The following is a 10,521-nucleotide window of genomic DNA, read 5'->3' as shown; positions in this document are numbered from 1 at the left end:
TCAGTTTTTCATTAGTGTGATGTTCTTTACTTTTTTCAGGAGCACTGCGTTTTCTTGCGGTATGAATATTTGGTACATGTCTACTCTTCCCTTTCCTAGCAAGTTTCTTTGGCCTTCCCCAGGTGGCCTCTCAATGTCTTTTTCATCATTGCACTGTTCTTTACTTTTTTCAGGAGCACTACGTTTTCTTGCGGTATGAATATTTGGTACATGTCTACTCTTCCCTTTCCTAGCAAGTTTCTTTGGCCTTCCTCCAGGTGGCCTCTCAATGTCTTTATCATCATTGTACTGTTCTTTGCTTTTTTCAGGTGCACTACGTTTTCTTGCGGTATTAATATTTGGTACATGTCTACTATTCCCTTTCCTAGCAAGTTTCTTTGGCCTTCCCCCAGGTGGGCTCTCAATGTCTTTATCATCATTGTACTGTTCTTTGCTTTTTTCAGGTGCACTACGTTTTCTTGCGGTATTAATATTTGGTACATGTCTACTATTCCCTTTTCTAGCAAGTTTCTTTGGCCTTCCCCCAGGTGGCCTCTCAATGTCTTTATCATCATTGTACTGTTCTGTACTTTTTTCAGGAGCACTACGTTTTCTTGCGGTATTAATATTTGGTACACGTCTACTCTTCCCTTTCCTAGCAAGTTTCTTTGGCCTTCCCCCAGGTGGCCTCTCAATATCTTTATCATCATTGTACTGTTCTTTACTCTTGTCAGGAGCACTGCGTTTTCTAGTGGTATGCTTATTTGGTAAATTTCTACCGGGACTTTTCACCTGTTTATCCAATTGTTTTTCAATTGCCCCCACTTCTTGGATTGCTTCAGTGGATTGGTAAGATATTTGAATATCAGATGCACTCTCCCCAATCACGGATGGATTCGTTTCATTTACAGTATCTTCATCATTTTCACCTGCTTCTTCCTCGCTTTCTAGCTCAACCTTGATCTTTTCAATCTCAGCCACTTCTTCTGGAGACCTTATATACCTATGCAATTCCGACTCTGGAATGTCCAATTCACACAAAGTTTCTGAACTAGCCAAGTCATGTAAAGCACTATTTTCGGATACATTATCGTCAGAATTATCAGCGGTAGCATTCACTTTTGCTTCTTTATGTGATGGCGGTATTAAACAATTCACTGAACTACTATCCTGTTCACCATTGTCATCTTCACAACACTTCGCTATCAGCATTTTTTGATTTTCCAGAACATCATCCAATATAAAATGTACACTTTTTGCGTTAAGATGTTTCTTTGATATCCACGGTATCTTTTTAGCCAACGTCAGAATCACATTAGTAAGTTCATGAAGTCTAAGGCGTATTACACTTGGTCTACTTTTCAATCCTCTCAAAAATTCACTAAAGAGCAGCTTTGCATTACCCAAGGATTTCTGAGCCAGATATGCTGCCACTAATATGACTGGTTCATGATGTCTTCCACAGGCAAGCCAGGTGTCTGTGGCTATACTACATATGCTGATGGTTTTAGCATGTACCGCCTTATCGAAGATACCGTGAATATTTAGGATACTTGGAACAAGTTGATCCATGTCCATCAAAATAGGGACTTCTAAGTTGAACTCTTTGACTAACAAGGTAAACATGGCATTGACATCAGAAACAGTAGACTCAACACATGATGCGACATTTGTTATCAGTATGGACCATTTGTTCTGCCTACAAATGACAAAGAGGCAAGCCCCAATCAAGGCTTGCTTGCGGATGATTGTCCTGCGATGAAAAGTCGGATGATTAAAAGCATTTTCAAACAGTTCAGTAGCTTGTTTAGTCAAACTGCTAGATAACCCAAGAACGCGGGCTCTTCTTTCGGTGTATTTCACCCAATTGAGCGCAGTAATGCTGAGATTCTGGCTGTTTTTGTCAATATTACCCGCTCTTAAATGAGTCCTGATCTTGCTGCCATGAACGGCAGTTATTGGTCCGGAAGGCGGGCAGTAGTTAAAGGTGCCTTCGGTTGGGTCTTCATTTTCGTAGAAACTGCCCTGTTCGAACACCTGCCCACAGCTGGTGCAAACAACTTGAGAGTGCCCATTGAAGTCGACAGTTTCAATCTCGCTGCTTCCGCATGATGAACACGACGTGGGCGGCATTGTTCTGTTGGTGTGAAAATAGATAGACACATTATTAAATAGATCATTAACAAACCTATATAATGGTAAATGACAATTCTTGTACATTGTAGGCTAATAAACTTCCATGTTTTATTGCCATTTGCCTTGAAATCGACATCCAACTAAGGTGGCATTGTGCTTTTCCAAATCCTTCCTTAAAGGGGTGTGACCCTAGTATTGGTTTAGGAATATATGAACAGTCTTCAAACTTACGGACAATATCAGATATCATCCCCTTTATGCAAAATTCTCATCTGGCTGAGATGCTGAAATGAGGTACTTTTGTATTTTTTACATTTTCTCTGGAATTTCAGTATGGAGAGTGCTGCCTTTTGGAATAGTAGTATGTCGCAAACTTCCAGCTCGTAAAACTACCTTTGTTGAGCTCTTGTAAGTTTTAGTTTACACAATGTATTTATAATGTGTGGTCAAACATTATTTTTGACAAAAACAAGGCTTTGCATAATTGTTGCTTCCCGTCAAGTCCTAAAATTGTTGAAGTTCAAAGACGTCCTAGTGCTGCAGAATGGTGAAACCATTGTTAAAGTTTTGTGAAAAGTGTGAAATTTGGCTCAGATGTAGTTTTCAGTCTGGTGAACAATTCTAGCCAAAAATATATTGTCCAATATGGCCGCTATAGAGGTCATCAAACTTTATACAGGGAAAAAATTCAAAGGTGTTCAAATTGAGTTATACATGTAAACCATGCCAACGTGTTCCCCTGGTCACAAGGATCCAGAAAAAGTATAGTTTGACCTATCTGTGATGTACGGTTCTCAAGTTATAAGCAAAAAGGTAAAAGGTCAATGTTTGACCTCTACAGGGGCCAAATTTGAAAACTTGCTCCGATTGTTGTCAAAATGGTCTCAAATTCCTACTCTCGTCATAATAAGATAGGTTTCACATATGTAGGAAGTTTGCTTCCCAAGGTTGTGTGTGAAAATGCCAAAAAGTAACTTACCCACAAACAATTTTCCCGTCATAAAAATCACGAAAATAGAAAATCTTGCAGCTTAATAGATATGTCTCTTGTATAATATGTCCTTTTATCCATCAAAAATTAAGTGGAAATTAGCTAAAAAATTGTAAATTATATACAGCACTTTTCTTCGTGCGGCCATCACCATCCCCTGGGCGCGACCATCTTAGATGACGTACTTGCTTACCCATCGTCCTTTTATTCTTATTTACTCTACTTCTCGGGCATTTCTTGAAGTGATGATGTCATACTCTATTAAAAGTAGAAAGCCTCCTGATTCTTGCGGTACCATATTTGCCAGGGTATTTTTTTCTTGGAGGAACACATTTTGAGCCAAAAATTAGGTAATTTTTCTTGATTTTTTTTTCATTTTCAACATAAAAAAAGTGGTACATTGTATTTGTAGCTTAAAAGGGCATTTCGTGATCCACAGCCTCATCCCCTCACTTTTTTCAAAAAAAGTTGAAATTTTTATACTACTGAAAGCCTCTGACTACATAATGTTTATGTACCAAAAATTTCTTGCAGATTAATTCGTTTAGCAAAAATATCGTCAAATTTGAATTTCGTTCTGGTATACCATGCTCAAGTTTGATTGACAGCTAGTACAAGGAACTTATAAATACGTTGTATGTCCTCATTCACAAACTGATACTACATGTATCTGTCCAACATACATGTATAAGGCTAAGACCATACGGCAGAGTGCTGAAGGAATATTACACAGTCAAGAATAGGCTCCGTCACCTGTTGTTTGGGATCCCTCACAGTCTCCCAAAACATCCTCACAGTCTCCCAAAACATCAAAACACCAAAAGCGATGCACATATACTTACTTAAGACTCTTTTATCATATTATGCACACATAGTTTTGTCAACTTGCCTAGAAAGGTCAAATTTTGCCAAATTTAATCCCTGTTCAATCCTATGCAAGTCCCACATCTCAGCGATATCGGCGATCGTGTTTTTTTACTGAAGTTTGGCTGGTTCCCACCAGCGTCATGCACGTGACACAGCTAAAATAATTGACCGGGAATCGGGGATCATTAAAACGTCAACCGTTTCAAAATGACAGTAAACTTAATAATGGCGAGCGGTGAACTAGATTGACAGCTATGATGTCAGATGCAAACTAGTCTTTTTATTTCTGTCTTCCAGTATATAATACTGAAAGTGATAAGGCAAAAAAAAAAGAAGATGTTTGCTTGCCCTCAATCGACTGACCCTAATTTTGGAAATCAGAAGAAATTTTTTTTTTCTATTTACTGTACAAAAGAATACCGACCTTATTTTTGGAAATTCCTGAAAAAGGTTTTTTTTTCAATTAGAAATTTTCGCTTGACAAAACCAGTAAGTTTTTACTTACTCTCTAATATTTCGTCCTACACGTCGGAGGACTTCTTCAGATGTGAAACATCTGATCCACTTTCCCGGGAATCTGACTTCCGGTTGTGATTGGTCTTGTATCCAGTCTTTAAAAGTGGGTCATATACGTGACTTAGGAAATAAGTGCCTTCCTCTCTATTCATTGTCTTTGTCCCCCTCTTTCTGATCTCCATCGCTTCTCGTACTTCTTTGGATCTTCTGATATGCTCTTTGCCAAGTATCTTGGAGTCCTCCCAGTTGACAACGTGATTAGCTCTAGCGACATGATCAGATATGGCTGACTTCGTTTGTTCTTGCTCCGATGTCCTTCGCTCTGACCGAGTGAACCTTTTCTCATTCGCTTTCCTAACCTCCGCTTGATGTTCTGCGAGCCTAATCCCGAACAACCGAGAGGTTTCACCAACGTAACTAAGATCACAATTTTGGCAGCCGATCTCATAAATACAATTGCCTGTCTTAAGTTTGTCTCTCTTGTCCTTTGGGTGGACCAAAATCTTTTTGAGGGTTTGGTGGGGCTTCATTGCAGTGTCTACTTTGTGTTTTTTGAAAATTCTTTGAACTCGTTCAGAGATTCCATTGACATAAGGGAGCACTACCATCCCCTTGCTTTTGTCCTCAATCTTTTGATCTTTCTTAGCGCTAGGTTTCACAGTCGCTTTAGATTTTTGTTTCATTTTTTCTTTGACTTGGTCTACTGCCCATTTAGGATAGCCACAGTTTTTAAGGGCTCCACGCACATGTTTTCTTCATTTTCTCTATCCGTTTCTTCCGTGACCACGCTGTACATACGGTCAAATAGAGTTCGGACCACACCCATTTTCTGATGGAGAGGGTGTTCTGACTTAAAACTGAGATATTGGTCAGTGTGGGTTGGTTTCCTATATACCAGGAGCTTTACCGTACCATCAGGTTTCCGAACAATAAGCGTGTCGAGAAATGGTATTTGCCCTTCTTTCTCTTCCTCGTATGTGAATTTTACACTGTCCGTTTTGTCAACTTGCTTTAAGTGATCAGTTAAATTCTGGACTTCACCTGTTTTTATGATTTCAAGCACGTCATCCACATAACGACGCCAATACCGTGGCTTACAATCAATCGGGGCAGTCGCGATTGCTTGCTGTTCCAGGAATTCCATAAATAAATTCGCTATTATGGTAAGTAAAAACTTACTGGTTTTGTCAAGCGAAAATTTCTAATTGATATGTCTTACAAACCTGATGAATCTATTCACTGAAGTTAAGGTTTTTTTTCTTTTAAAATTTTTGCATTCTGAAGATGTAAAAAAAAAGTATTTTAGAGCTTGTATTCAACATTTTAGTGGTTTTAATGTTTAATTGTTGATTCATTTTGACACCAAAATTGTCTGATTTTTTCATATTTTGAGCCTTAATTAATACAAACAGTAGAGTCTGTTAGTAATTATAAAAAAAAGGAGGCGAAAAAATAAAAGTAATCCCGACCGACCGACCCAATTGTTAAAATTCATTTTTGTAGGTATGTTAGGTGAATTCAAATTTGTCATCAAACTGCATCATTTTATATATATCAAATTAAAGCCCTTGGGTAAACAAAGCCAAAACTGAAAACCTTTTTTTCATAGCACTTTCCGTAGCAAAGTTACATCTTGTCAAAGATTGACTTTCATCAAAAAGATTCAGCTAGCAAAATTCCCCAAAACGGCATTTTGGGGGTGTTTCTAGATCGTAGTCTCATTATGATAGCAGCTTTTTTTAATTGGAACTGCTATCAAAATCCCTCTAAATTTCCATGTGCGATTGTCTTATCACCATAAAAAATCATACATTTGGGTCAAGTGAAGTATAGAAAACATATTTATGTAGGTTTCCTTCTTAGGCCAGTTGTTTTTAATTTCTATGTAAATATGCATTGACATTGTCGGCGAATTTGGCTGACTAGCAAATGTGTTAACTAAGGTTTGCCTGGCATACCTAATTTTTGTCATTTAGAGCACGTAAACAATTTTTTTTCTTGGCCTGCTTAAAGCACAGTCTAGCCTAGTTCACCACGTAAACTTGTATGGCTCAAAATTCGGACCGCTCGCCATTAAGTTTACTGCATTCTGTGTTTTGAAATTTGTTGACGTTTTAACGATCCCCGATCGATTATTTTAGCTGTGTCACGTCACATGCATGACGCTGGTGGGTACCAACCAAACTTCAGAAAAAAAAACCTCGATCGCCGATAACGATGTGATATGGGACTTACATAGGGTTACACAGAGATATTTCTTGCCAAAATTTGACCATTTCTAGGCAAGTTGGCCCTACTTTGTCTGCATTATGTGAAAAAGGACAGTCTTAAGGTTATTAATTATTTTAAACTGTTGTGATTTGGTAGTTCACAGCATCTTACGAATGGTAGTGAGTTTTGGCAAAAACTGTATTGCTCAATTCATACCGAGTGTGTAGAAGAATTAAAATATCACAGATATACTTTTATAGGTGCTGCGGTTCTTGAGTTACGTTGTAAAGAGGGCTGAAACAACAACACTTTTGTAAAACATACATAACTCATTAACAACGATAAATTAAGCAAGTTTGCAAAGTATATGATTTGCAGAATGAACTTTTGCAAAACATCAAGGTGTTATTTTTCAATAATATATTGATCTAGATAATGAATATCGATTTTTAGGTTGCTTCGACCAACAATACCTCGTCTACCCTTAAGTAAGTATAAGTGCAACGCTTTTGATGTTTTGATGTTTCGGGAGACTGGGAGGGATCATAATAAAAAAATGATGGAGCCTATTCTTGACTGTGTAATATTCCTTCACCCCATTGCCGACGGTAACAGTCTTATACGATGGACAGATAGTATCAGTTTGTGAATGAGGACATCGTATAAGGCCATGCGTTTTGAGTTGGGCCGGTAATGTGTTACATGTTTTCGCGAGATGAAAATTGCATGTTTTTTCGTTTAGATGTATGAATATCTTTCACATACTATACCCAACATATATAAAAGTATACATTTTCTGGCTGCAAATGAACCAAGGAATCCAAAAATGCACTTTAAAATGACACAGGGTGTAACACTAAGGAGATATGAAACTGAAAATACCAAATATTTTAGGGAAAAAATGTAAAATTTGACAAATTAAAAAAAAAAAAAAAAAAGTTAGCTTCACCCCACATATTGAAAAGTTCCATATTTGAATTCCTCTCAGTCAGAGCTTTAAATACATATATAACATCATAGGGTTCAATAAAATTAAAATGATTTTGCGCCAGCCTCTTTCAAGGCATATTTTCCCATTGACTTCAATGTGTAACCCGAACGGAAAATAAAATATGCAAAATTGCTTCTCAAAGCAAATTAAATTACCTGGAATATGATAAGTATGGTGTTATAGTATGCAGTTTAAAGTGAATTGCAAAAATGTGAAAAAAGAAATGGACCTCTTGCATCATATGACCCCTGGGGTCACTTTTATTAAATTTGCTCCTCCTGATCCTCCTCCTCCTGATCCTCCTCCACCCCGCACATTATGCTAATTAGATGCAAATTATTCAAATGTTAATAACTTTTTACAACTTTTTAAGGTTTACTGTATTGGTCTCATCACAAGCTTTAATTTGACACCAAATTTAACTACATAGGCTGCATATTAACTGAGAAAATTAAAAAGATGAACCCTGAAATGTCGCGCGCATGTAACATCTCCACCTATTTACTGGCCCACCTCAAAACGCATGGCCATAAGTTCCTTGTACTAAGTCTAGCCTAGCCCGACACTACCTTGAGTAAAGATAGTCACTTGCGCTGAGCATCAAATTGGTCACTTATCGCTCACTGTTCAAAATGTGACATCTACACCAATTACAGTCCCGAAACTGTCTACTTTTTTAGCCGACCTCAATTCGAAACATTTAGTGATAGTTAAAAATGCGATCCCCAACCCTTTGCTTACCTTTGGACGAATTTTTCGAAATCTCCATGAGTCTCCGTGTCTGAAATTCCCGGTACAAACATCGAAAATGTCGCAAAATCTCAGTTCCGGTGATGATACTATATCCGCATCGCTGTTTTCATACATGAATATGCATATCTCTCTCTGACCCCTGTAAGGTCAAAAACGTGGCGTTGATTTCAACCAATCCGATCCACGGTTTAATAAGCAGCTTGATACTGACGTCATATCTGAGGCGACCAGGAGGCAGGAGCTACCATTTTGGTAAACTGAACTCGACTCGTGCGTTCTTTTGGTTCACATAAATCGAACAAAATTTTCAATAACGGGTAATAGTATGATTTCAATTTTTTATTAATGAAGTTACTTGTAGTTTTGAGGAATGACAAAGTTGTTTTTGGAAACTTAGATGTTTGTTTCAACTGATGATGTAGGATCGCAAGTTGATTGAATTCGTGAAGAGATTTGCTTGTTTGAGTGATAGTAGGATACGGGATGTAGGCTAGTCCTCTGTGTTTGACCGGCTCCGACGTCTCAATTCACGACGTCTCAATTCGTACCTGCTTACCAGACAGCAATACTGCGTATTGCTGTATGGAACCAGATATAGCCCAACACATCATGGCCCTTGCCTTGACCTGTTCCTTCCTCACAGTATAAAGCGGAGAAGGCCAGTGGAAATCGTAGTGATGGAGGTGTGAGTACCTCGGGCTATAAAGTCTAGCCATGACTGCCAAATTCGGCAGACAAACATACGTGATCATTATTATATTTATTTTCTCTGAGACTGAGTCTCAGTCTCTGGACTCTCTCTGCTAGTGCTATGCCGCCGGGCTATGCAGTAAAAAAGCCAATAATTATGACTAACATTCGCAAATTGACTCACCAGTAGCACAGTTCTGATCCTCCTTAAGAACAATCAACAGATTCTAGAAGGCTTTGGAATTTGGATCTTGTAGATTTCTGAAAATGATCACTTTCTGCAACGAAAATACGTCTTGATTTCGTTCCTGGGCGCTGCCATTTTCCTTAATTGTTTATGGAAATTTCTCTTTTATGAAGGAGCACCTTCACAACACGGAGCACCATGGGAGCACCAATGATGCAGCAGCATATTTTAGCAGATCGTGTTAGGGACTGTGCAATAATTATGAGCCCTGTGGGAGGGTAAAATGGGGGGGGGGGGCAAGAAAGAAGCCAAAAGGGGAGGGGCAAGCAATTTTGGCCAGCCGGGGGGGTCGGGGGCAAGCGATTTTTGACATAGGCCTATAGGCCTACATTCATGCATGGGGCGCTTTTGAACGCTCTAAAAAAGGCTTAGGAAAGCAGTACGGGAACGCTTTAATAGGCCCCCTATGCAAATTTTCCTGCTCGCTGCGCTTGCATCATATTACTATTTAATGTTTGTAAAATGGGATCTCAAATTTGGCATGTGCAAGGGGGCAAAGATTTGTTGGTGGGCAGAGGGGTTTTGGCAGGTTGAGAGGGGGGTAAGCGATTTATAATTATGGCGAGCTGGCCGGAAATTTTACCCCATCCCCCGGGGGGGCTCATAATTATTGCACAGCCTCTTAGAGCTTAGGGGATGGGAATAATTAAAGGTTGGTGAATTCTCAAAATGGTTTGCAAAAATCGCTATGCCCCCCCCTTCGAAATGCCAAAAATTCTTCCCCAGAGGCTTTCACCAAAAAACATTTGCCTCTAGCTCCCCACCTGAGTAGGTCAGTGTACATCCACACAAAACGATGCACTTGTAGTGCTACATGTGTCTCATTTCACATAATAACTAGGAATAAATACCAGGCTCATCTCAAGTGGAGGTCACTTCAAATCATCCCCAAGTCACATGGATTAGAAATACAGAGAACATTCGTTTAAATCATGTGACTTGGTGATTATTGGAAGTGACCTCCAATTGAGATGAGCCTGGTATTTATTCCTAGTTATTATGTGAAATGAGACACATGTAGCAGCCGACAAGTGCATCGTTTTGATATGGATGTACACCTATGGGACTACCCCTCCTGCACAAGAACAATGATAAACACAATGGGGAATGATTGCTACAAGAGGAAACTGAATATAATTA

General features: G+C 38.8%; 1 protein-coding gene across 1 annotated transcript; it reads right to left on the bottom strand.

The window, feature by feature from the left end:
- LOC140148860 (transcription factor IIIB 50 kDa subunit-like) lies at positions 1 to 9,452 on the bottom strand. Its single transcript, XM_072170948.1, has 2 exons — positions 9,319 to 9,452; positions 1 to 2,116 (listed from the first exon to the last, which is right to left on the bottom strand). Exon 2 carries the CDS (start codon positions 2,110 to 2,112, stop codon positions 1 to 3), a length of 2,112 nt encoding a protein of 703 aa, XP_072027049.1. The 5' UTR covers positions 2,113 to 2,116; positions 9,319 to 9,452.
- Positions 9,453 to 10,521: the final 1,069 nt, after the last annotated feature.

Source organism: Amphiura filiformis, chromosome 3 (assembly GCF_039555335.1).
Source record: "Amphiura filiformis chromosome 3, Afil_fr2py, whole genome shotgun sequence".
In the NCBI taxonomy this organism is placed as follows: domain Eukaryota; kingdom Metazoa; phylum Echinodermata; class Ophiuroidea; order Amphilepidida; family Amphiuridae; genus Amphiura; species Amphiura filiformis.
This window is presented reverse-complemented; position numbering and strand designations above follow the sequence as displayed.